General features: G+C 40.1%; 1 protein-coding gene and 1 long non-coding RNA gene across 15 annotated transcripts in view; one reads left to right on the top strand and one right to left on the bottom strand.

The window, feature by feature from the left end:
• Positions 1-18,852, bottom strand: part of LOC137355281 (paired box protein Pax-2-like) — a 323,399-nt gene extending 304,547 nt beyond the window's left edge. For 2 of the 11 annotated variants that reach the window (XM_068020231.1, XM_068020232.1), the window contains exons 1-3: positions 8,060-8,772; positions 5,135-5,345; positions 2,312-2,509 (exon numbers count right to left, since the gene is read on the bottom strand). In XM_068020231.1, the coding sequence (XP_067876332.1) occupies positions 2,312-2,509; positions 5,135-5,345; positions 8,060-8,102 (452 nt within the window). In that variant the 5' untranslated portion in view covers positions 8,103-8,772. Of the gene's footprint in view, positions 1-2,311; positions 2,510-5,134; positions 5,346-8,059; positions 8,773-18,327 lie in introns of those variants that run through there. The other 9 variants (XM_068020233.1, XM_068020234.1, XM_068020224.1 and 6 more) reach the window with 8 other exon arrangements.
• Positions 14,740-27,104, top strand: LOC137355283 (uncharacterized). Of its 4 annotated transcripts, none has more exons than XR_010970901.1 (3): positions 14,766-15,337; positions 22,232-22,594; positions 23,662-25,750. It is a non-coding gene; the product is annotated as an uncharacterized lncRNA (long non-coding RNA). The 4 variants fall into 4 exon arrangements; XR_010970900.1 differs by lacking the exon at positions 23,662-25,750 and adding an exon at positions 25,764-27,104 and having other exon boundaries at positions 14,788-15,337; positions 22,232-22,385; XR_010970899.1 differs by having other exon boundaries at positions 14,790-15,337; positions 22,232-22,385.
• The last annotated feature ends 343 nt before the right edge of the window (positions 27,105-27,447 follow it).

Genomic DNA, 27,447 nt, shown 5'->3' with positions numbered 1-27,447 from the left:
CGAACACTGAAAGCTAAAGCAATCAAACAGAATAACTACTTTTATCTTTTGGTTTTTCTTTCTCCAATCATGCAAGGGACAAACTGTTTATCGTTCCCCAATTTCTACCTCCACCAGTCCGAGGCAGTTTTGCACAGAAACTTCCAAAAAAAATTAAACATTTTAAATCTAATCTTATAACCGTGCCGTGAAGCGCGACGTTAGAGTCGCTATATGAATGCAAGGGGGTTGTTGTTAAAGTCTGGAAATTTTAAACTATTTTCGTGGTTTTTTTCGTGGTATCTGTAACAAAAATGCAAACAGCTGATTTCTCTTAAATTATCGGTGTAATGATATTATTGGAGTATCAGACGGGTAACTATTTCAGTTGAGCAAATATTAATCAAAGGAAACAGGGAACTGGTGACCGCTCAGAAATCAAAACTTAGGGTTAGACAAAGGGAATGGATATTAAATCTTGGCGGGACTGTGCCAAAATCCTCTTCAGAAGCGTTCTACATATTTCATGCAGTGTTTATCGGTCCAATTTCAGTACTTTAACAGGTAGTCCGCTGAACTGAATCTTGTTCTGCTCTTAATTGGGAGGCATTAATGAGTGGCTTTTAGACGCTATGAAAGCGATATTTTTTTACGTGGAAAACAGGCTTTCTAAAAGTTGTCAGTGTATATTCTCATCAGCTGAAATAGTTTGGGCCTGATGGGGAACAGTTTGGTGAGTTTTCCGGCGGAGATGAGTGCGTGCGTGCACTTAGCTCGGAGTGAGATGGTCATTTCAGTGTAAATGTAGAGGCGCGGTGTGCGGTTTCATACGGTTAAAGCTCACTCTGAACTTCAGACAAAGTGTGCATTCACATAACAACTCATCTCCATTACTGTTAAAAATTGTCGTATTCCGGCCGAGTCAAACTTTTTACAGCGACGGAAAATAAAACGAGAACAGTGAGATAGTGAAAAAAAAAAGTGAAAGAGGGAGAGAGGATAAAAGAGGGGGCAGACATGCACACACAGAGTCCAAGGGATTGCTTTGCAGTGATTATATATTTTTCTGTACAATAAGTTTTCAACGTGACCAGCTAAAAGATAATAATTAATAGACCCAAATTATCCGGTGCGCTTTCGAGAAGCGGCCTCTGTGAATGAATTCTAGTGAAAGATCTCGCTATTGTTGTAAGGATATCTGCGTTTGGTTCTGGCTTATGTCGGAATTCCTTTCCCAGGCATTGCCCTTCCCCGTGTTGCCAAAACCCAGGCCGACCGCCCCAACCCGTCCATTTTAGTGCAAACTCCCCCCTTGTTCCCCCGGGAATGTTAAATAGGATCCATTCCCAGCACCTTCCCCTTGTACTGTTCGCTTCACCAAAGGCACAGGGATGTAAAATTCCAGCAATCGCCCAGGCTGCAATCTTTAAATCAATGTCCTTATAGACCCTCCTTAATAGTTTACATTTCCACCGATTTGCAATTATATTAAAGGGCGAAAATGGCATTGCATCCGGGTCTTATTCACCTGCCTTTCATCGGTATTCCCGTGTAATTCACTGTGGTCCCAGGTGAGTTCAGAAGAGGCCAACACTCCCCATATTTACCATATTCTCATTAGGAGCCCATGTTTCAGAATTAAAAATACTTGTTGGCTGATTACCTGTATTTCTAGATGACTCTTTTTGCATTGTGTATTATATAAATAGACACTGTCCCCTGACCTGCTGAGTTCCTTTAAAGAAGCGTTGTGTTTGGAACTGATTTTTTTTTTGTGTACAGAACGTTCAGTCTCTCTTAACCAAATCAGTGAGGGAGATTACTGTTCTCGGTATTTCATAATTGAAATGTATTTTTTTTTCCTTTGCATAAACTGCCAGGCACTTCCTTTGCCTCTGTCCCTCTCCTCCTCTCTTCACCCTTCACTGTGTACTCGCGGTTACATTGGCTGAATGGGTGTTTTGTTCTGTTTAACCTCATTATTCATATATTTACAGTGACGGTCGGTTTAGACGATCCCCCCCCCCCCCCCCCCCCCCGTACTTAAATTCATAATTAAAATCGCGCATTTACACGATGAATTCATTTTATATGTTTGACGTACAAATTCTTGATGAATTATACCTACTTCCTGATTCACCACATTGGCTTACAACTATCAGCCCGATTAGTAAAAGCTCGTTACCTGCATCAGTTATTAAATGAAACTGGAATAATGCTCCCGCTTTCTGCATTTATTTCTGTAGATGTATTTTTAAACTATAAATGAAGCCTTCTTATTTTATTCTCTTTGGATCCGGAGGCAATTGCTCCCCAGTTTCCCGGACTGTACCTGTTGATGGAACTGACGCTGGGGACACTGTCGTTGTCACAAATTCCCTCGGCCAGCAGCCGGTCTCGGATCTCCCAGGCGAACATGGTCGGGTTCTGACGCTTGTACTCGGCTATTTTATCCACTACTTTCGGGGTCGCAACTTTGGGTTTTGAGCCCCCAATAACTCCGGGCTTGATGCTGCCCGTCTCATAGTATCTGATAGGATAGAAAAACCAGAGAAACGAAAACAGATAACAAGTAAAACTTCAGCAAAGAACGGCTTCATTCCCGCAACAGTAGGAGGTTAAAACAATGAACACGAAATCGCATTTAGGCGCCCCTTTGCTATCATTATATATAGAAATTATAAATATATTAATTACACAACTGTTGTATCTCGTTTAATTAAATTTAAGGAAATGACAGCGAAACTCGACCTCACTCGCTATTTACAGTCTCATAAAATAGATATGGAACAGTAAAACACAAATAAATCAGTATATGTATGCAAAGGTATTAACCTGTCTTGTGTTACAGTCCTCCCTACTTTGAAACAAATGTCGCCCTCGGATTAGAATGCTAAAGGCACCCATGCACATCCTTTTCATTTTTTATGGGGAAACAATTTTAGTAAAGGGTATAATTAATATTAAAAATAGAAAAGACTTTTAGTACTGAATCTTGCTTTTGGTGATGCGGGAGTGGTGGGGTTGATTCCCAAGTTTCTGCTCTCCTCCCGAATGTTTGCTGCCAACAGATCGAACTCGAAAGGGAGGTAGAAATGGCAGGAAGAGGCTGGGAACAAGAGGAAGTGAAGAGATTTTGAGCACCGTGCTGTGTGTGTGAAAGTTTATTTCTAAGTCCTTATGTTCTGTTCGTTTTACGTGCAGAAATTAAAGGTCTGTATCTATAGGTGATGGTTCCTTTTGAATCCTCCCTGTGTTATCTGATGTGAAACCTGAGTCCAGACACACATGTCACAGTGTGAACAAGGATTGTACGGCTGGCGTTAACAGTATCTCATTTACCTCAACCGTCATCAAAAACAGGCCTCCCAGCTTCAGTGCGTTTTATGGTAAAGAATTATGCGACAGAGCAGGTTCGAGTGTTAAAACTCACGACGAGAAGAAAATATAAGAGTCTGCCTGCCTGAGCATTATTCGATTTCGATAGTAAATGGAAGGTCAAATTTTAAGTAGCCATCCAATTCTGATTGTAATTCCAGAGCCGGTTTAACTCCGTATAAGTTAGTTCAGGAACTGCCTCGGGTTAAACCAGGGTGATTCCAGACAGCATTAATGCTTCAGGATGGATCTACCCAGTGTGGACACGATATTGTAGCGTCAAAGTTATAAGATATGCACACACTCGGATTAACAGTAGGTGTTTTAGAGCAAATACCCACTGTCCAGATTGGGTAATATTGGGCTGATGACTAGGGTTCACATTAGCACAGACAAGTGGATAATTCCGACACCTTGTTCCCCACCCCGCACTGAGCATTCTCAATGGCGACATAATAAGCTGTTTTAACTGCACACATGTATTCACGTTGAACACAATACGCAGGGGCACTAAATGCTGAGGGCGATACTGGCTATTTGAAAGTTTCTCCGTTGCCTCTTATGCGAATTGTAGCTTGTTTCATTTCGAATACAATGACTTCCAGTTATCACCTCGATCAATCCGAATGCATTTTTTTTTTAAACTCTGACAACGAATGGAAAAGTGATATTGTGCGGGAGTCAGTAAGGACTCGCCATTCGATGGAAGATTTTAATTTTAGTGACTCCTGTTTCACAAGAGAAGTGGTAACTCGTATTACAGACCGGCACTCGGTTGCGTTGCTTTTTTTGTGAAACAACAGCTCACTTAATGGTGAACTATCAGTAATTAAAAATATTACTCTGGGCCCAGGTTTTATTTTACAAAAGTTTTTTTTATTGATTTCAAGGTATCTCTCCTATCTGTTCAGCTTCGTTTTTGATTATTAAAATACCTGTGTAGTTGTATATATATATATATATATATGGCATTCCTTATGTGGCTTAATGCTGTTTTGACCCTCATGCAGTGGGTCAGGCCGTCAGGTTATACTCCAAGGCGACAGTTTCAAAAAAAAACTGACGGAAATATAGTCCAATTGCAATTCCACCTGTTCCTCTAAAACTGCAACAATTTGCATAAACCACGTCAACCTCGAAGGCCTGGCAACGAACTGCAATTCCTCCAACCTCTCCCCCCACCCCCGGCAACACCCTAAATTTATTCCACTTCTGGTTTGTAAGTGATTTCTACCGTTAGAGCCGATTTGATCCACTTAACACCAAAAATGTGTTCGCTCAAAAAATGTTTTGCATTTTCAACTATTTTGGTGCTCAGGACAGATTCATGTAGTGACCCACCCACCTTCTGTCTGTCAGTGTTTGTGTCTGTGTTTGCACTCTTCTGTTTCCTAGCATTTTTGGTACTTCTCTGAACTTCCTCCTTTGCACTTTTCATCTGTTGTTCCCTGAGCGTTTTGACTTGTTTAATTTATTTGGCAATACTATCCATAATTTTGGTTTTGATAGTATTCTTTGTAATTCACCGCTGCTAATGGCTTTGAGTTAACTTTTGTTCCTAAAAACATTTAAATTGAGGGCGTAGGGGGACCTGCCCAGTCCATAAGGTTGGAGCATAAATTGAGTTCGTTTTATTGGTCCTTTCACCTCTGATGACGCCTCTGACCAATCTCTCACTTTGACTCTGGGATTATGTATATATGTATAAAATGTTGATCAGATTTTTTTTTTAGTGTTTTCTTTTTGTTTTATCACTCTGGCAGTATCACCCCCTCACCTGCCCAATATCTTGCTGACACAGCCATGGCTGACCCGCAGTTGCCGGGAGATGTCGCAGGGTCTGACTCCCTGGTGTGCCAGTTCCACAATGCGCTGTCTCACCACGTCAGGAAGGGGCCTGCCATTCACAAACACTCCTCCCAGTTGGTTCACACCCCCATGCCCTGCAAAACACACACAACTGAACTCATCCCAGGTAGAACTGCAACCTGAAAGAGAGAGAAAAAAGAGAAGAGGGAAAAGAAGGGAGGAGTGGCACAAAAGAAATAAAACAATGAAAGAGGGGCGAGGGGAGGAAAGGAGGGGGGTAGAAAAAAAAAGAACGAGAGGGGGAAAAAAAGAAATCGAAAGCATGGAATAAAGAAATTACATATATGTGGACACGTGTAGTAAAACATACCGATACATATTTAACAACATTAATTTCACACATTAAATTAATGCAAAGGCACATGAAATGCCGTCTTTTAAAACTACATTTCCATTTATCGATTTATTCTGTCTTTTAAGAAAAATGAAGCACATATATTGATACAATAAAATCTGATGCCAGTTGCCATTCGACTAAATTAATATTATCTATTACAACGTGGCAGATTTAACTAGCAGAAATATTCAACATACTTTGAAAAATGGGAATATGACTTTTTTAAAAAACTGCTTAACACTTTGAATTAGGTTCCATTTCTATTTTCGAACGGGTGTTAATTGTTTAGTGTGTGTGTGTGTATGAGTGTGTTTGACGGACTGGTAAGATGATCTGTTTGTTAAACGGCACGCTGGTATTTGTACGGAAAGAGTGTATAAAGCAGTGAGTTGCAACTGTGCAGGATTCCCTCGCTGCAGGGCTTCATAGAGTCCGCTGAAAATTCCCCTGTCTCGGTATCCTGTGCTTATCCTATTGTGTGTGTGTCTCCTTTACTGGGGGGGGTATACGGGTTAAGCATTCTCCTATTGCCTTTCTCTGAAGGAGAATTAGCAATTTCAGCGAGCGGAAAGACTCAAAAGGCAACAAAAAAAAAATGTAGACAATTTCAGTGAGAATATCTTTCTGTTTGACTTAAAGAATGACTATATTGGTGTTAATGAACAGAACACATACGTTGCCATCAGTTTAAGGGACGCATATGCTGAACACCCAGTTAACTAAGCGTACTGAGTGTTTACATTTAAATCCTTATGTATACATTTCATGTGGCCGCTCCTTGTGTGTTATAAGTTTGATACAAAATTGAAAATTATTTATGGTGGATATGGGTGCTTAATAACAAACGGGAAGAATTACATCAAACGGTATATTTACAAGACCGTGTTATTCTCTGACACGAGAACGACGAGGATTTTACACGTGAGCGCACGATTGTCTTCATCTTGTTCGAGGTGATTTGGAAGTTTGTTATTTGTGTTTGTGTAGGAGTGACCGTGGCATTTCGGCAGATCACAATTCCTCCACTTCAAACAGTAACTTATTGATGCGAGACGACTTCGCCAAACTCTCAATTGCCCTCAAATCGACCCATGTCGAAAGATTATAAATATGGATTTTTGAAAGAGTATCTTGAACAGATTTTTGAAACTCTCTCCCAATCTTTCTCAGTCTCCTAAAAGCATTTAATTTTGGTTGCAATTGTTTTATTTAAAAAAAAACGAGTTAAAACATTTGCCAATCTATCCAATGAAATTATACTGGAAGCCCGGGGAAATATTTGCTAATGATACTTGTTTGTTCGCAGTTACCATCCGCCCTTCGATATGCGGTTTGAAGTTACTCTCTGGCAAAACTCCTATCAGATTCAACATTAATAATTTAGACCAGTTTTGATATCTCAGATTACGGATAATATGAAGGCCGCATCATCAAGGGACGATTAGAATAAATAATTGAAAAACCTTTTACGCTGTAATATCTGTTAGTTTATATCTTTATATATGTATATATATATATAACCCCCCACCCCCACCCCCCCACCCACCCCGGTTCATTTTGTGAAGCAATAAAATATGAATCAATTTGTATTTTTTCCAGTCTTATGTTACATTCTGTCGCGGTTACTATGATTTAGAAGTTATTTTTGGTAATTAAATATGGTACAATATATGCGATATCTGCCTCTCCACATCTAACTGCCTACATATAAATATACTGGTGTGTGTGTGTGTTACTGTAGTGTGTCAGTGTTGTGGTTTACGGTGTTTAAGAGATTCCTAATACTATAGGGCCCTACACGTGGTTAACGGTGAAATTAGAGAGTGGAATAAGGCGGCAATTGGTAAATCCGTCTCTAATAAAAAGCCCAGAGAAAATTATTTTATTACAATTTGAACTCTTTGTAAATTTAATCCCAAATGGTTGGCGACTTTAAGAAGCGAATGCAAACAGTTGGAAGCCGAGAGGAAGAAAAAATCCGCAAAAGCCCTACCTGTGTATTCCTGACAATAACAATGTGACAAGGCGAATATTAGTGAGCGGATTTCTGAAAGAAGCTTGTTTAATAGGGAGGGCGGGTAAATCATTCGTTCTCCCTTTAGTATCAAGCCGAGGGTGAGGAAAGTTCAGCAACCTCCTTAAAATATAAGCAACTCATGGGAGGTTTGATCATTTCTGTCTTTCTCGGATTTTTTCTCGGATATTTTGCCTGTTTAAGGTTCTCCAAATTCTCGTGTAATGTATGCCGTGATGTATCTGAAATTAAGCTAAATAATGCGTGCGTGTATATTTAGATCTAAGTGACATTTTGACAAGTATGTCTCCCCTTCCTTTTTGAAGATTCGCCGTATTATAGTGGTGTGTATCTCTGTGCAAAAAATATATTAGCAATTACAAATAGAAAGATTTATTAATTTGCGCTTTGCAAATCTAATATTTTACTTAAAGTAGGTTTTACTGGCGTTAGAAAAAAAATACAATCAATTGCCTACTCACTGTGCATAGCTGAAAAGGGGTCTGCTTTGCAATGTATATCCATCAGTGCCAACGCTACAGACAGGAAAGGGGCTGATTCCGCCGTCTCGTCTTTTTAATTAAACGCGTACGTTAATGCAGAAAAAAACATTGACTGTAAACAAGAAAACAAAACAAAAAAAAACTTTTTCTCCCCTTTCAGCTGTGGCGGCGAGCCGAAAAATAAAACTACTCCGGTAAAGAAAGTTAAGAGCGCTGGTGTCCCTTGTTCTCACTCACAGTCCTCTGCACGGAGAGATACGGGAGAGGTCGGCAATCGGACAGGTGGGACGCATTTCCGTCCACTTTTCTGAAATGTTTTTGGAGCAAATAGGCATCGATCGGAAAGCAAGGCTCGGATTTATAGACTGTTTAGGAAAAAAAAAAGCCGCACACACGCAGTGACGGGAAATGAACGCGCGGTACGTCGTTTGGCAGTTTCACTGTCCTCTGAAAATTTCTTTACACCTTCACTCAAATCCTTTCCTCTCGCTCTCTCTCTCCTCAAATGCGGCTGACGGTGCCTTTGGTTGCGCCAGTGTTAACAGGCCGATGTGCAGAATCAGAGGGAGGCGGATGAGCGTGTCTCTGGTTAGTTGCTGGTGTTGGTTTGCAGGTTTTGAAGTGCAGACTGCAGCCCGGGCTCTGCGTGGTTCACTCTAAAACCCTGCGCAGATTTCAGCCACTCCAGTCCCCTTTAGAAAGATGGATGACTTGTCAGACAAAGGCAATAGATTACAACACTTTGTGATTCGCCAACGCAGATTGGATCCCAAATGAGGAGGTCCCGTGATCTGCCACTCTTGAGTCGCAAACACATACACACACACTCACATATACATAGACACACACATACGCCCTCACACACTCAAACACACACTCTTGCACACTCACGCACACACCAAATACAGAATCTGAGTTTCGATTTTATTAAGGGAAATTGAATTAGGAAATAATACGTTTGATACGAACGAGGCAGATAAGTGTAATAAGTAGGCAGATCTCAGTCAAGACCAACTGTACAGAACATTTCCTTTACTCTATCTTGCTGCATTCCCCTCCAACATGGCTTGTGTATCCCTGTCTATTTCCAAATTGAGTTCCGTGGGAACAGTCTCTCCCTATACATCTGTTTGTTTTAAACAGATTGACTCTTTATTGCAATCAGCCACTTCCAAGGAAGGATATATATCAAAGCTAAACTATGGTGCCTCCAGTTCCTACGACGTTGTTTGGATATTTGATTCAGTTTTACCCGTGTTTCTGTTTTAACACCTCACCCGCCCCCGCTAGCTCACCTGGGCTGTCTGACCTGCGTTTGTATATGGGTAGATGCTGAAATTAGATTGACAGACTTTTAAAAAAATATGTTTTTGAGAGCATGAGTGGAATTTAGAAATCACACTTTACTCAATGTTCCTGAAGTTTTTTTAAATTAATGTTTGCTCTCAACGTTTCACTGAATCCGTGTGTAACTGCATCAATTAACTGACCCACAGCATTCCCACAGCCACAGAGCACAGTGAATGGACTGGCCACGCAGAGGTACTAAATGTTAACTCTGTAACAAACCCTTCCTTCTTAATAGCTTTCAGAACTCGTTATAAGCTTTCTGAAATGGATAGTTAATGTGCGTTTCGTTTCATCACTTGCGGTGTTCCCACAACAGAATCTTTCAGGTGCCTATTTGTTTTATTGTAAAGAAATGATTTTTTTTCCCCCCCCCCTCCGTTTTGGAGTGATTGCGAGGTGATTTTTTTCCCCCCTCTTTAATGTTTTTTTGAGGGAGTTACGTGTCGTCTCGCTGAATGTTCTGTAGGTGGCGCTGGCTTTTTGCTTCTCTGAAGTAAGATCAGTTTGATAAGGGTTTTGGGTGAGTTCAAAGTTGGAAATGTTCAGAAGTTCCTTTAGTTGAGTCCTCACTCTCTTGGGACACAATAGGAGCTTTTTTTTAAAAAAAAGTCCCTGAAACACTGGCCAACAGAACTTAGGTAAATCTCTCTGGGCATAAATTTGGTAGTAATTGTGAATAAAATCTCTCTTTGATCTCTTCTCAATCAGAGATTATTTGATACGATATGGATATAAGTCTGTTTCCACACTGCTGTTACATTGTATTAATTTTACTATTTACTATTGCGACTCTTCTTGGAATGGAATCAATCGTCTGATTTCTTGGTGACAAATCATTTAATCTGTCATCAAGCTGCTTGTTTTCAAACGATTTTCTGTCATCGTGCGCTGCATATTGTAATTGAAATCTTTTCTTCGCGAATTCTCTGTCCCCACCCCGCCTCCCTCCAGCTCCCCAAACCCATTTCCATAGTTGAAGAAATTTTAGTTTGCAAACAATTCCCGCTTTCACTTCTCTGTTTGAAACGCGCCGGCACTTCTGGCCGTGACTCTCTTAAAATACCGAACCAGACGCTGTACAGGTCCAAAAAAAAATAACTCGCGCATTTTATTAAAACTAAAATTAATGTGACATTAGAGCACTTTTAATTCAACTCAGCCCATGTAACTCAGTCTTAATCCTTGCATTTTAAAGTATTTTTTAAAACAGTGCAAGTCCCCATTTTATCAATTTTAATAAAATGTAATTAATACAGAATAATAAAACACAGGATTAAATATATGCGGGATGGGAAGGAGAGGTGTTGAAGGCAGAGTTGCAATTGCGTAGTTGAGCATTTTCCTAGATTCTTCCTAATTTTTCCCTCTGGGAAGGAGGGGTATATCAGGATGCACAGTGGAAATTAGCTGCTGTGTGTTACCACACTAAATGCGAGGGAGGAACTGTCATCCTGTTAAACAGGACATTCCAGGCGAATCTGTGCAAATTCATTTGATATAGCGCGGGAGTTATTAAAGGCTTGAAATGTTAATCGCTCTGGAGCAAAGAGAATGGTCACTGTCACTTAAACAGTGAAGAGAAGGCTGCAAATCGGAGTTGCAAGGGGGACACGGGTTTATATCATGAATCAAAAAAGGACAAATTAGTTCAATGTGGCAACATTCTGTGCCATTTTTGCTGCAATTACTCCATGTTAAAGAGCCCTTTTTGCTGTGTTTCGCTCAGAATCGTGGATAGTTGTGAGAATTTTCACTGCGCTGTTAGACCTGCTGACCTCAAATGTGATAGAAGATTCTTCCAAACTGGTAGCTTTGTTACAAAAAAGATAGGACTTTGCACCACCCGCGACAAGAAGTAACACTTTCTCCTATGCGGGAGGGATTTGACAACACGCATTAACCGCAGATCAGCCCCTTTATTTATTTTTAGTGCCCCGTTCAGGAAAGGTCAACTTTAGAAAACGATGGCTCTTTTGTGACTGCTGTAACACACAGCACCACGTTAGTTAGTCGTCAAAAAAGAGCACCAACACAGTCTGAATTATTCCACTATTAATTCGTGCATTATTGACTGTATGATAATAATCCAAGGCAGGAATGAAGTGATTTCAAACAGGACAATTTTCAGTATTAATTACAAAATACAATGCAGGCTGACGTCCAAACTTGGATCTTGGGGCAGTGTTGTAGTGGACGTGAATTTTTAACGCGACATGGCTTGATCAAATGTGGATGGAAAATAAACTACTATGTGAGGTGCAATTGTGCCATGCCCTTTGGATGCCAGTCTGAGAAGAGTGGAAAGAGTCTTGGAGTTGGGGTGTAATGGTTGGATAACCCTCGTTCTCCAGTCTTTCATTAACCTATTTCACAGGAAGCCCCTCTCGCTTCATTTACACTTCAAAGAGTTGCGCCGTCTCGCCCAACGGAAATTAAAGAAAAATAAACTTTTTGGGGGAGAACGGCGGGTGGGGGAGAGAGAGGGTCTGTGTGAATTCTGTAGATCAGTCCCTGTATGACCACAGTCAATCCGAAATTTACTTTATATACTATCTCTGAGAGTCAAATCCCTTGATTATCTGCTTCATCCAGACTCCTCTTGTCCGCTCACTGTTTAACTCAATAATCGTGTTACGTGTAAATATACTTGGTCCGATTTGACGCCTCTCGGTGTTTACACACAGGATTACCCGCGGCTGTATCGTTGCCTTTGATCTGAATTCACTAAGCGTACAAGTGCCGACCGTTTAAAAGTTGTGTAGAATTGGGCAGAGCACTGAGAAAATGAATTGGAAAGTGTTCATCTATAATTTACTTTCCAATATAGATATGTGTGTTTGCTCAAACAATGCTTTTCACTTGAAGTTCACGCTGCAAAAAGTATGTTACTCGTAAATTACAAATGTTTATTTTTGATTAATTATTTTGAACTTGCCACATTCTTTTGCCTTTCTTTTCCCGATCCCTCTTTAATGCATTTTATAGGTAACTCCCGTGGAATGGTGTGACTTGGAAGGGTCGTATGTACAAACTGCGCGTTGTTAATAGCTAATAGTGAATACTTTAGTATGAGGCTGTGTGTGTGTGTGTGTGTGTGTGTGTGTGAGTGAGAGGGGGTATGGGGGAGGGGAGGGGGTGAAGCAATGTCAGAGCTGTGTCTAAGTTGCACATTTGAGGTGGTTTGGTGTGATTTTTGCTTGTAGTGAAGGGCAGTAAGAAAAAAATGACATTAAGTAAGCGTCATTTTATATATATGTAACTAATATATGATGAAGCTTATCTAATACATATTTATATATATGTATGTATAGATAAACCCACACTCTATATATAAATCAATAATATTAATATTAATATATATTATATATATCTATATATACATTCCTAGAAATAATCTAATCAATCCCTAACAAATAGTCATTGTTCTCAGGCGGAATTCTGAGTGTATTAAGATGTGCTGGCGGGACACAAGTGGGCACATGGTGCCAGTTTGTGCGCCCTTGGCGAGGTTTGGGCTTGCTGGATTTGCGTATTTTGGAGAAGTTGAGGCGTTCTGATCGGAAATGTAGCGGCAATTTCACAGTCCGGAGAACATTTTGCCTAAAGCAGCTTATGTTTTTTTTTTCATTCCTCTTTTCCCCCCTCCTCCCTTGTCACGGACCCCTCCCCAAGATTATTGCCCTCTTACCTTGCAGTGCTTGGCTTCAATGCACAGTTCAAGAAAGAGGAAGCAGGGATAAAATAAATGTTATATCCAATCTGGTCACGCTACATCGGTAATAGCCTATTTTCCCTTCTTTTGCATCTGTCTGCTTTGAATGTTAATAGCGCACGTGTAGAGTTACTTTCTAGCCGCCTTACAATTAACACTTCTTTTCGGAAACTGCATCAGGGAATCTTAATTTTTCTTGTATAAGGCCGGCCCGGGAAAATAAATTACATTCCAAATTCAAATCTGTGGAGAGAGCGTGTTAGTCAGCGGCTCGGTGAGTATAACTGCGGCGTTTAGTGTTAGATGCAGCTCATAAAAAACTTTGTGGGATAATTATTCTTTGATAAACCCCCATGCCCCCAAAATTTAAATGATCTCTTTTATAAAATGAAAGATAATTAAATGAAGTTTGGCGAAATGTAGGAACAGTGAAAAAAAGCACAAAAATACATACTTGGTGAGTTTTATAAACATTTAGCCCACGCTGAGACATGCTTAGAATATACTTTCTTACCCAGACTTATTAAATGTTTATGGTATATCAACAAAAGGCCTCGTAACGCATGTTTTATTCTAAAGTATTAGCTGCCTTCAATTTGCTTAAACAACCATCCCCTCCCCCATGTGGAAATGGATGTCTCTCCGTTTCTTTATGGGTTTGTTTATGCCCATTCACTAATGCACCCTGGTTTAAGGTGCGCAAGTCATGTTAACTTCGCCAGTCGCGGCTTTTGTAAGGCGCCCGTGCTGAAGGCACCTGTAGCAAGACTGTGCGGGCTGAAGCGAGACACACACACAAATCAATACAATAATAATATTGGCACACATGCATGTACAGACACATATACGCACATACACAGAGACACACAAATGTACGAGCAAATATTAGTAAGCCCACGTGTGCGCACAGCATAGGTTGAAATTAAGAACCAGACATCAAGCACGCACAAGTATAAACATACATATACGTACAGACATATACATATGCACATACATAAATATAGTCTCCATACACAAATATAAACACCCATGTACACACACGTGTGTACACGTACAGATTGATCGATCAGGAAACGTGACCTCAGTATAAATACACCTTCAGACACCAAACACATTTACTCTTTCTCACACACGTGTGTGTATAAACACAAACCTACAGACATATATGGATGCTCACTCAAATGAAGAAACGTGCACTACATGTACACAACACACGCGCGTCTCAGAGTCTTCCTGTCCCTCACAGTTAGATACACTTTGACATGCATTGAATAGGGGAAACTAGCTCCTGGGTGACCATCTGAGCGCACCTTTGGTTTCTGAATTTGCTGATTTATGCCTTTACAGTGTTTTCTGGATCAATGTTGAAAGGGGGGGGGGGGTGTAAATAAGAGAAAAAGGTGAGGAACTGGGAGAGAGGCAGTTAAAGGGAAAATAATTGTGACTAAAAGCTCAAAGTCAACCAACAGGGTTAGTTACAGATAGATCAGCAAGCCTCGGATATATAAATATTAAACCCAGAAAGGGGGCGGGGGTGGGTTAACACATAAAAAAAAGATGCGATTAAGAGTTTTAAACTATCCTTTCTGGGCCTTGCTCAATTATATTTAACACCTGCATTACACATATAAAGGCTTTCAGTAATACGCCACTGATTCAAATTACATTGTCCTAACTGCTGTTTAACAGATATGGAAGGGACAAGTCATTCATTTGGGACAAATATAAACCATTTCTGGATTTATAGAGTGTGTTTGGCTTTGGGAAGATTTTTTTTCCCTGCTAACTCCGGGAGTACTGTTTTGGTTAGCAGATAATTGGTGGAAAAATGTAATTTGGGAATTGGTGATTGTAGAGATTAGATCCCCCCAAAAAAGAGTTGACGCCTAATTAAAAGCCGTTTGAGCGAGTGACAGAAATCCATTCGTCTTTAGCATCAGCTGCTAACGGTTCCTGGTGGCTGGTTGGGGCCAGGAGACCCCATTCGGAGATCGGGGCTGGAGAGCTCCCCGCCCAGCCTGTGCGAAACGGGCCGACGCTGAGCTTTTCCGCCTGCCCTTTCCAGCCAGGTGCACGGTTAGTGAGTGCAAACTCAGACTGCAGCTCTCTATCTCAGCTCAGCTCAGCTCCCAGTGTCGGAGGCAACTTTAGCGATCGAGGTGCTTATGCATCTATAGGACCTGGTGCCAGTGGGTGTGAGTTTTACTACATAACCTCTTAACCATCTTGCTGCAGTTAAAAAAAAAATAACATTGCATTGTGTAATTCGATATATTGACGCGACGCTTAACCATTAAAATGAACGTTTTCTGTAAGTTCGTGTTTACTTAACACCAGTATTTAACAGGCGGCGCACGGTAAAGTAGAAGTGATTCATTAAAGAATATATATATGTGAAATTTCAGAATAAGATGAATTTATTTGTCAGCACCTCGGATTGTTCATTGAATCCGCTAGTAGGGATGAAGATGGCATATGAAGTTTTTTTTTGGTGTGGAACAAATGGAAAAAGAGGCTGCCAGTAAGCACTCTTTTTACCTCCTAAAAAGTTATCTCAGGTACCAAGGAGAGCAAACTAAAGGGACAAACGCTGTTTCTATCTGCAGCTTGTCAATCAATCACTCCTATCGATAGATCAATCATCGTGTCAATTATTATATCATATCAGAAAGACCGCGTGGAGGCAAAAGGACGGGGCTGGGTGGGAATTATTTATTTATTTGGGGTTCTAAGCGAGGCGAGGAGTCGAAAGGGAAGCCGTAGCTGAGAATGATTCCAATCTATTCGTTAGCTTTTAATCAAAATAATTGTTATCTGGTCCTTCGAATAAAGAGATGGTGGCAATTCTTGCCCGCCTGGGCGCCAGGAGCCAAGAGAGGATGCGCCCCTGCATTTAAAATATTCATTCCCACAATATACATAGTGCAGTTACAGAGCGCTCTGATTTCTCTGCTCTGTTGTTTAACGCTGTGTGTTACACACACAGAGCAGCGAGAAATCAAGATTCCGAGTTACTCACCATTGAAAATAATGGCTACACAGCTGTGATTTCGTATTTATTTAAAATTAATTAGCGTCACGTAACATCAACTCGTCCGGGCTTGCTTCACTGAAACGCAGCATTTTTTAAAAAAAGTAGCAATATATATATTTCAAATTATGAGTTTGTTCCTTCAAGAAAAAAAATGTGAATTGAGAAAAAGTTTGGCGTTTTATAGATTCTGGTCCACACCACTCGGGGGGGGGGGGGGGGGGGGTGGTGGGGATGAAATGAATTAAGAATGTTTTATTGCCCCATAATGTTACCGAAATTAAACGTAGGATCTGCTGGCAAACGGGAATTGAATTGCAATGTATTTTTATAAATGTAACTAATTATGGGTGTTCAATATCCAGTTTGTGTACACAGTCTGCAATATTCTGTATCTCCTAAAATATCACAAATATATTGTGTATATTTTTTATGATGTGGCAGTTTAATCCAGTAATCTGCACCTGTGCTACTGTCTCACACAAACACATATTCAAGAGTTTTTCAAAAAATAAATGGTGCACCCAATGTTTTCACTTTTTAACTCCCCTTTCCTGATGTGCGGGACTCACAGGGGCAGTGGGTGCAAAGTGGAGTTAGGATTTGCAGGAATCCCCACCTCGAGTGGCCTCTCTTTCCGGCAGAATAGCCTCAGCAAGGAAAGCGTAACAGACGGGAAAACCAAGCGCTTGCAATATCGATCCAGTTTAAAGCTCCACCACCGCGCTTTGAAAATAAAGCTCATTCACAAAACTTTTACCTTCACAACTGCCGCTCTTTCAGTGAAAGGGGATTTTAAAAAAATATAATTTTGTTTCGTCATCCCTGGACTTAAAAAATGAAACAAATCGCGCAAACTAAATCACAATTATTCAATTGCAAATGATGGTTTTAAGATTAATCCTGGGGGTTCCAGCTTTGGCGACAGTACAGATTGCATATTCATAACGGATGTAGAACGAAGCCAGATGGACAATCAATTTAATTGTACACTCGACACGATCGGAGATTGATTTTTTACTTGTTTTTTTTAATTTTGTCATAATTAATTAGATCATTACAGCGGTTCTGTATGGGGCTCCTAATTTGACTTTAAGAAGGACCCGCCATCGACCCGCCACTATCTTGGTGTTTGTCAAATTCCCACCACGGAAGGACCTCAATATTTCTTCCTCCAGTCTTGTTTTTAATACCCTGAGATGGAGCGTCTGTTGTCAGGGGTCTGACAACGGCCGTCAGTTTAATTCGTGACCACCTTTTTAACTCAACTTCACAGAAACACGAGAGGGGGGAAATTGGAACATTTTGATGGCTTGTTTTGTTTCTCAATAAATAAGTCGAATAGAAGGAGGGAGTGTCACAAAACGATCGACCAAACAGTCCAACAAAAGTCTATTGATAAAATGAAATGATCTCAGAAATCCAGAGAAATTTGAAATCAACGCGCGTTCAGAATCTGTTCGAATGTAAAAACAAAACCCTTGATGTGCACGGATGGTAGACGAAATAATTAAAGTGATGAAATTTAAAGGTGATAATTTAAAAGGCATCACAGGTTGGATTTGTGAAGTCTAAATAAAACGTCTATAGCACTAGGAAACGGACGATCACAATAAAAATAATAGGCCAAATCTAAACTAACTGAAGAGTAAAGTGTGGAATAGAACCGTGATAAAAATCAGTGTTATACAGTTATACTGTACCGCATTCACCCTTAATAAGAACATTCTAACACAATCTACAAAGGGTCAGAAACAGAGCTGTCAAGCATCTACCCTTTGAAGTGAGGAAAACAGGTATAATTTTATAATTAGTCGCAAAACCGCGTCAGGTCACATCAGCCGTGCGCCCGATAGCTGTGCCCTGATGCAGGTGTGAATGAGCTGGACAAGGAGTGGGACTGGCACCTGGGCACTCGGCTCCGGGCTGTTGTGATGTTAAAAATGTGCCAGGAGGCAGCGTGCTGATAGCAGGGCGAGCACTGGTCCCCGGCTGCCCCTCACTGCAAACTCCAACTCTCAACTCTTTTGCGAAAAAAAAATCAACCCTCGAGCTTATTACAGACTGAAAGAGAGAGAGAGAGAGAAACACAGAAGCAATCACACCTCTTTGGCCCAGTTCAAATAAACAGACTGACATGATGGGTGAGCCTACCTGATCGCCCTGTTCTCTGAGCCATGCAGAGCTTTGCTTAATGGTCTGTTTCTCCATGTACCCCAGTAAATCTTCCCGGGCTCCTGAACTTTCTCCCTGGCTCGCGGTGTACCTCTTTCCCCCGATGTTGCTGTTTGTTTCCGTTGCTCTATTAGTTTTGCTTCTGCTATTCCCCCCACCCACTTTACCCAAAGCCCTGTGTGGCTTTTCTGGTTTTCCCCTAATCTTTCGCCTCATACACAACCAACCGAATCTAAACAGTGGGGTAAATACACCCACTCGACTGAGCTGTGAACTGATCGAGAAAAAAAAGACAGCAAATACAAAGTGGAGCGATTTACTTGTAGAATATTAGTGGCAGAAAATATGGCCCTCCCGCTTCTTAACTGTAAAGTAAGATCGATTAAGCAAAGAGGATTTTGACAAAACTATCCGATTTCCAGTCAGCCTCTGACCCAGGTAACAAAAGGAAAGGTAAGAAAGAGGTGATTATACAGTAATTATTCCGCTCTTCCTATTACAATGAGATTCTGAGATTTGCACTTTAGAAGTCCGCTGGTGGTCAGCCTGTTTAACAACTTCCTGAAAGTTAAGGATGCGGGGGGGAGAGGGGCTGAGGGGGTGGTGTCGTTGGTGTTGGGGGTGGGGAATACACAAACCTCAGCCTACTCGCAATGTGGAACCCGACACAGCCGCAGTTACTTTGATAAGACAAAGATGCTGATTGGCTGTCTTTTGCAGTCAAGCTGCCTTTAAAGCGGAGGGCGGTTTGCGGCATGTTCCTGCCACACACACACCTTCCAGATACCGTAACCCGCCCACAGGCACCCACCCAGAGCGCGCTGCAAGTCCCGAATGGTTAACCCAGTAACAAATGCATTAATAAACGGAAACGATTGAGACATGTTTATTTAAATATTAACGCCAAAAAGAAAAAGGGTTTCATTGATTTTCCAGGAAAAAGGAGATGAAACAAAATGAAATGATTGCTTTGTGCTAGTCGATCGATATCAGTTGCGAAGTTTGAATAACAAAATCCCGCCAGTCTGTTGTTAAAATTCATTCCGGGCCACATTTTGCTGCGAGAGCTTGAGTTAGAGTTAGGGTTAAGATTGGGGTTAAAGTGGAAATGTAATTGAAGTTGGGGTCGGGTGTTGAGGTTGGAGTTGGAGTTGGGATTAGTTTGAACTGTGGGTTGGAGATTGGGTTGGGATTGGGAGTGTGGGTTGGGTGGGAGTTTCGGTTGGAGTTTGGGTTGGGATTGGGTTGGGGTTGGGGTCGGTGTTAGGTAGCCAGTTGAGATTGTCTTGGATTTAGGATTGGAGCGTGGGTTGGAGTTTGGGTTGGGTTTCAGTTTGGGTTGGAGGTTGAGTTGGAGTTAGCGCTGGAGGTTGGGTTGGGTTTAAGTTGGGGTAGGGAGTTGTAATTGGGTTGGAGTTGGGTCGGGGTTGGTGTTGTCCTGGTAGAAGTTATGGTTGGTGTGAGGGTTCGAGCAAGAGTTGGAAGTGCGTTGGTCAGCTGCTCCACAGAATGGGTAGGAGGAACAACCAGGCTTTCCGTCTTTTGTCAACTTGACTTTCTTGCGCATTAAGCAATTGCTGATAGTGCTGAGTTACCGCCACTCTGAACATTAGTCCCAGTCCTTTCTTACTATATTCGCCGAGATATGATTGGAATCGCTATCGTTCTTCCTTGCGTGCCTGTGTATAGTGAAAACGAATTTCAATTCGAAGGGTTAAAGTCCAGAAGCGACCTTCCTTTCTGGGCAAAGTTATCCACACAAGACAAATAGCCAGCACGGTGTCAAAAACGATAAATGAACCGCACATTAAATAGATACAAAAAGGAAATAAGATAAGAGCGGGTTGGGAAAGCGGAAAAAAGGCAAAAAAAGGAATTTAAAAATCTAGAAATAATTCTAAATAATTTCGGAAAGGTCAGTTAATATTTTCCAACAGTGAATGTCCGTTCCCCTGATAAACATACAACAAAAGACACAGTTCAATCCAGGATGACAATACAAGTTCAGACGCCGTTTATATTCAATTTTCGTATTTTGGTTCAGCTTGTTTAAGCTCAGCCGGTAGGTTTACTTCCCGTGTGGACATTATGGATATGTGCTCTGCCGAAGAGAAAGATTGTGACTAAAATCGCCACCGTGCAGTTCAGAGTGGGGAGCGGGTTCACGGTGGTTTCTGAATCTAAAGTGTGGGGCAAAACACTGAGCAAACTAAGCGGAATCACACCGCAGGCCCATTCAACAAACTCTCCCAACTCAACTATTTATGCACTTGTGAGAAATTTGATTTTTGTTCATAAATCTATACCACATAATAGGAAGTAAATTGCAGATCCAGGAAGTTGCATAGAACATTGATGAAAACGACTGCTATTAATATAAACGTCGTTTGTTGTTTCAGAAAACAGCGCTGAGTGACTTGTGTTCTTTTCCTTCTTGAGAACACTCACTTATTTCAACCCCTAGTTCAAATAATTGCTTGTGGGCCCCACTGGTTGGCGTAATTACTGTTTGAAGATCGGGTCTGCGATGAATAAAAATTGCGTGCAAGAAAAGTAACAAGATGGAAGACCGACAAGTTATTATTGCTGTAAATATTAACTTCGTTAAAAGTTGTTCAAGCTTTCTTCCTAACTTCGCAGATTAAGTATAAATTATGGGCTCTTAAAATCAGAATTTGTCACAGATCCCCGCCGTTTATAAACCCGAACAAATCGGGCAGAGTGAAATATTTTAGCTTCTGGAGAGTTCGGGATAGTGGTCTACAATGTACAGACTTCCCAATGCGGGAATTGCATTTAATGACTACTTTTATAATATAACATTGGAAAATCAAATCGGGAATATACAGAGGGTTCAACACACACGGGCACATAAACGTACAATAACTATATAAAACATATATGAATGTGTATCTATGAATAGACAAATATAGATTACCATTTCATTTTGATTTTAAAAACCTTAGCACCAAATAGCATCTGGTGATAAACTTATTTGGTAGAAAATTTATGAAATCTCATCTATGAAGTATGCATCGTAAAAGAAGTAAAGTGTGTATTTAATATGTCAGCTTATACTCTAAATATTAGCAGATCCATCCCTCTACCTTCTGTGTGTAAGTTTGTATGAGTGTGTGTTTATATGTTGTGTGTAAATCAGGTATAGTTTTAATAAGAGATGACAATCTGAAAATGACTTTTTCCCCTTTACCTTAACGCTGTAGATGTGGACCCGCTGATGAAGAAATGTTGCAGCCCGCAGGATATCAACAAATTATTAACGAAATATTTGCATCTGATCTGCAATTTAATCAGGGATTATTGTCACACGGGAAAGCCTGATTTCAGAAACATTTCCAACGTGGTAGATTTAATTCAACTGTGCAGAGTTTTAGGCATGAAACTTGCTCAGTATAATCAACCTTTCTTGCTGAGAGGCGCGGGTATATAAAATGTACGGGAAAAAGGCGATACATAAAATCCCCTTGTTGTTTCTGTCTGAAAGTGTAGTTTACCCAGCATTAAATACTTCTGGATTATATTTTAATAACATATAGCTATACTTCAAATACTAGCACTATTTCTAAAATAATTTATGAAAAGACTAGTTTATTGAAATTCAAAATATTAATGTGACTTTTACTGTAACAATTTCTATTACACGTTTCCTCTATGTAATTTTTAAAAATCTATTTGATCCAGTATATGAATTATTTAATATCTTCTTGTAAAATAATGCAAAACAGTTTCATATCTAAAGTGATGATGGAGATTGCTATATGTTATTCCGATTTGAGACCAGAAGGGGCAGCATAATAAAGTAAAGCGAGGCGAGGGTTCAAGTTTCTGTAAAGCTTTATAATATTGTTTGGTTCTATTCCAGGTCCCTCTGTACAGAAGATCTGAGTGAACGGTGTCGCAGAGACAGTGCAGCCCTGATATATTGACCAACACACGGCAGGAGAGACGCTCAGGTCCCGTCTCCATGACACCGCGACCGACTCCCAAAATGACTGTGGACTTTGAAGCTCAACTCTGTGAGAGTGACGCGTTCCTTGAGTTTCTAGTTCATTAACTCGCGCTTGCATTGCACCAGGCTAACTTAGTTCTGCCCGGCTTCACCTGGTCCCTTATAACGTGGCGCTGCAGGGCAGAGAGAGAGAGCTCCAAACAAACACACAGGTTTTCAGACTGGGGCACCTGCTGATATTGGTCAGCACGGGAAAAACTGAAGAGGCGTCAAACAGTAAGAACTGGAACAGAGGGAGAGAACCTGCAGAACACATTTGCACACAGGATGTGGGCACTGGCCGGGTTTAGCCCGGCTCATTCCTTGTCCCTTCATTGTAGGACTTCCCATTTTCTATTTCCCACCAGTTATTCTTTTTCTTTATTTGCCCTCAGCCTTTCACTGTGGGTCTCCTCACAGCGTAAACATTCCAATTTAGTAAAGAGTTACTGATTTAAGTTTACTGACACGGGGAGAGAATCCAATCTTCGATGCGGCACTTCCATTCTCTTGTGAGTGCTTGCCAGTCATACGGGTGGTTAGCTGAGATTTGTAAGCGTACACCTCGGGATAGTTTTAGGGAGAGAAAAAAAACTCGCCATTTAAGTGCTCCTCTGATGTGTGTTTCTAAGAAGCAATCAGACCGTGAGCGCTGGAGATTTCGCCCCTCTTCCAACATTGCTTTTCAATAAAACTCGGCGAGGTGACTAGAAAGAGGTGTTGAAAAAAAAAATGCTTAACTTCCCGAGAAAGAAATTAATTGGACGCGCAACGTTTTTCTGTAATTCGTTCACAAGAAAGTCATGAAAAGAGGAGTTTAGTAATCAGTATAGAACAGTTAAAATATCCCAAACATTGTGACAATTAGTTATAAACACATGGATATCCTTATTCATTTATTATGTAGGTATGTGGGCAAAAACAGCCCTGTCCCTCCAGTAATTGACGGCAGGGCCCTTCCTAATTTCGAGTTCCTCTTCATAGTTCTTTTAAGGACAAAATGCGAGCATAACTAATGTATTCATTGCATAGAGAATGCAATTCCAGCCGGTTATTAACAGTTTTGTATCATACTACGGAATGTGTATATATATATTATAATATCTAATGTATATATCTAATATATATATAAGAATATCATATATATAGTAGATATTCTAATATGCATATAATCACTGAGATAGAAAGTTCATAAGGCTTGAATGTTAGAGCTAGTGTCTTAGAGTATATAGCTTGCCCTGTGCAAAAAGAAAATAATTTTTTTCCAGCATTTTTTGTTCTATTTTTCTTGTTTGAACCTCCAGAAAGAGTGGTCTAGGACAGATCGATTTGTGTATGAACTGAACACACCTTGCAAAGCTTCAAACTATTCAGAGAGATTGCATCACAGCTCCACATTTCATACCCAATTAGAACATGACATACATTGTGGGGCAGCCCAGCTGGACTTGGTTAAATGAATGAAACCCACAGAAAGAGTGTGACTGTTTACATTAACAGGGACAAATCGTAGCCCACATAAAATATGGAGAATTACAGGACGCAATGGAACCAATTGAATTGTGTTCATTAAAAATCATCGTTGATTTTGTACTAAACCGAATGGTGTTTGAGAACTTCCCAGATTGTTCAGTTGTTCTCACTATCACTGCGCGTTATCCAGGGAACAAAATGCGGGAGAGACTGAGAGTTGTGACTGGCATTTAGATATATTTTTTGGTGTTGGTTCCCCGTCTAGTTTGGAGAGGACAGCTGCGTTCACCTTTACTATGAAGATGGATCTTCACAGTGTCTCATCCATCAGATTTCAACACATGAACTCGTTTAACGGAATCTGGAAAATTAAATGATTTTATCGCGCAGTGTCCACGTGACATCAAGAGATTAAAAACCATATTCCTTTTGTTACTCTGTTGCAGAGCCAGAATACTTGGCACAGTTAAATTTCATGCTTTAATTTACCGCTTGTATATGGAGAGAAAAATAAAATGAGGACATGACTCCCCTTATAACGGTGACAATATTACTGTTAGAAGTTCCGGCAAAGTTTCATTTACAGGAAGCATCTCATTTTTCCACAATCTCGCTCCCGTTTCATTTGTAGGTTACGAATCATTTTGTATCCGAGTTTCCTAGCACTTTAGAAATTAGTCTGCGCAACACATTCTAAACTGCAAAATATTGTCCACAACGAACTTACTTCTTTGCCTTCCAATATTTTTCAAAATTAATACATAATTCCTCCTTAAAAACAATTCCCAACTCCCTTCTAGCCAGCTATTCCATTTTAGCTAAGGCGCTCATTATTTGATGGTAAGTGGCCAGTTTCCCTTTTGCAAACAAAAATCGTAATGGCAACTTTTCGAGTCTAAGTGATTTCTATTAATTTACAAGTTTATCAGTGAGGTAATGTGTTGATATCGAGGGGGTGGTTTAGCCGTCTTGTCGTAATCGTTCGCACTTAAATGAGAATTGAAGTTTTCACATGTTGAATTCAATAATCCTGGTGTGTGTGTGTGTATGTGGATTTCACGGCGGATCTCGGATGCTTGCTAATTAGATTGTCCTGCCTAGGTCATTGATTTCATGTTACTGTACTGAAATTCTGCCTGACATGAAATATTAGCAGCAAAAATGCCACTCAGCTATTTAAGCATGCAACACATTGTAGATTACTGCAGTTTTTATGGTCCAGAACGGAAGATGTCACGCATGTAGCCTGTGTTACAGTAGAAAACGGCTCAACAAAGCAGCTCTGTGGCAGTTCCATTTAAATGAATGTGCACAGCAGTAACAAAAGAAATGGAGATAAGCGCTGCTTACATCAAACCTGTATGAGTTGCAAACGCAAAAGTGATAATAATATTAATTAACATTTCTGTTAGTAATGACCATTCGGGTATATTTTTTCACATGCGCACAGACATATATATATACTATAAATTAGATGCAATAAGATATTTAAGCCGAAAATATTAATCTGTTCAGTACAGACAATGAAAACTTTTATAACACATGATATTTGGTTATATTCATCTGCTGTTTGTATAATTTCAGATATTTTCCAGCTTTTTTAAACTTTCATAATTCTGTTAGAACAACAATTAAACCGATTTAACAGTCATCTATCTACAAGGCACATGCATTCATCACAATAGTCATTGTTCTAAAAACAAAGATCACTTCAAATTATTTATAAATTTGCCTTATTAATCATAGTTTGCAAAGGATGGCGTTAGATAGTCATGAAATCTGTGTATCTTTGAAAACCCGTCAGTGATTTATATTCAATGGAATCTGTTCAACATCTTATCAAACGCAGAGTTTGCCAATGATATAGAATGTTTGCAGTTTAAAGTGCAGTGGACTGTATTTTGGTGTATATTTATGCTCTTTTTACTTTTAGAAATTCAGAGATTGACAATAGCAACAAGGTTTAACTTCAATCAACCGAACAGCACCTGAGAGCTCCGTTCACCGCGGGATCCCGCAGTGTGAAAAAATAGTCCAAAGTAGTCCCGTACGCGGTGATGAAATATATGGCTGCAATAAGCTCTTTTTATGTTGAATTTCATTGCGTTCATGTTTTATTACTATAAGATTACTTATGTTTTATAAGTTATTGGGACTGTTAATGTTCCTGCATGTAGGTTTTACAACCTCCTCTTTGAATTTTTGTATTCTGCCGCGTCGTTAATTTCAATGGGAGCTCCCTTTCCCTAATAGGATTGTGGTTCCAAACTTTCATCATTAACTTCTACAGCTTTAAAAAGACACTTCTGTATTTCATGTGGTTTAGAGACCATTTATAATCGGCGGGAACCTGCTGGGGCCAGATACTGGCACACGATTCTAAACTTAAAACCACAAAAGTAGGTGAAGCACAGAAAGCTCCCAATCCGAACAAATACCGTCCAGATGGAGACCACTGTGTCTCTGCCTGAACTTTAATTGAACATAGCGTCTCTAATCACACTCTGTGCCATTTCTCCCTTTTCAGTTGCCTACCCAATTCTATCAATAGCCACTTGTGGTAAAGTATTCCACATTCTCATACACCTCTGTGTCGAAAAAAAAACTGCAACTGATAATTTACAATCTCTGCCCCCTTGTTACTAATTTACCAGTGAAACTCACTACTGATCCTTTCAAAACCTTCCTTAGTTTTGAAATCCTGATATACTCTTATTTGACCTCGTTATTGATCTTCAGTCGGTTTAATGTTTTGAATAATTCTGAGTAAAAAAAAGTGCAACGTACAGATGACAAGATAGCACTTCCTGTGGTGGGTCATGTGATGTTGAGGCCTGGTACAGGGGTGACAATATCACAGTGGGGTGCACAACTCTGGCTCCAGGTAAAACTAGACTAAACCTCATTGTTTTTGGACATGTCTCTCAGGTTCTGGTGGAGCTATCTAAATTCCAGGTTCTGTCAAACAATTCTCAATGATGTTACATTGTTATACAGGCATGTACAGTTTTGTAGCACAAGCATTGTATTTTCTACAGTGAGTAATAACCTAAAATAATATTTAAAAAGCAGTTTCATAGCATAAATCATTGCATTATGTGCAGTGATACATCCAACGTTTCTCACTGAATATTTTGTGGGGGAGAACAGGATGAGCTAGGAGCTAGACACCTGACCAGTCATCTCACAGGAATTAATTTCTGAACCTACGTAACTGCATGTTTTACCTTAAATGATTAAACAGCCACTGATACTGAGTTTCAGTTAAACAGAACATGTTGTATGAAACCTGTTTTCCTCCAAGTTAATTTTTATTTGATATTTTTAATGAGAAATTGTGCTCTTTTCAATATAGTGTACCAATGTTGGTACATTAGTTCACCTTTTGTTCTGTAAGAATTTACATGTAAGTTAGTGATGAATGGGAAGGAAATATAGCAGGAATGGGCAATTGACTATGAAAAGGGTAAATTGGTATGGAGCCACTGGTTCAGTATTTGTGCCTCTAGCACTCCAAAGTTTAGCACCAGCATAACATGAATACACAATAATAATGGATCCCTGAGAATGAAATAATTGGTGAATTCCAGTAAAAATGGAGAAAGCCCAGATGGATA

This window comes from Heterodontus francisci, chromosome 42, assembly GCF_036365525.1.
Source record: "Heterodontus francisci isolate sHetFra1 chromosome 42, sHetFra1.hap1, whole genome shotgun sequence".
Lineage (NCBI taxonomy): Eukaryota > Metazoa > Chordata > Chondrichthyes > Heterodontiformes > Heterodontidae > Heterodontus > Heterodontus francisci.
The sequence above is the reverse complement of the archived record's forward strand: the minus strand, read 5'-3'. Positions and strand labels throughout refer to the sequence as shown.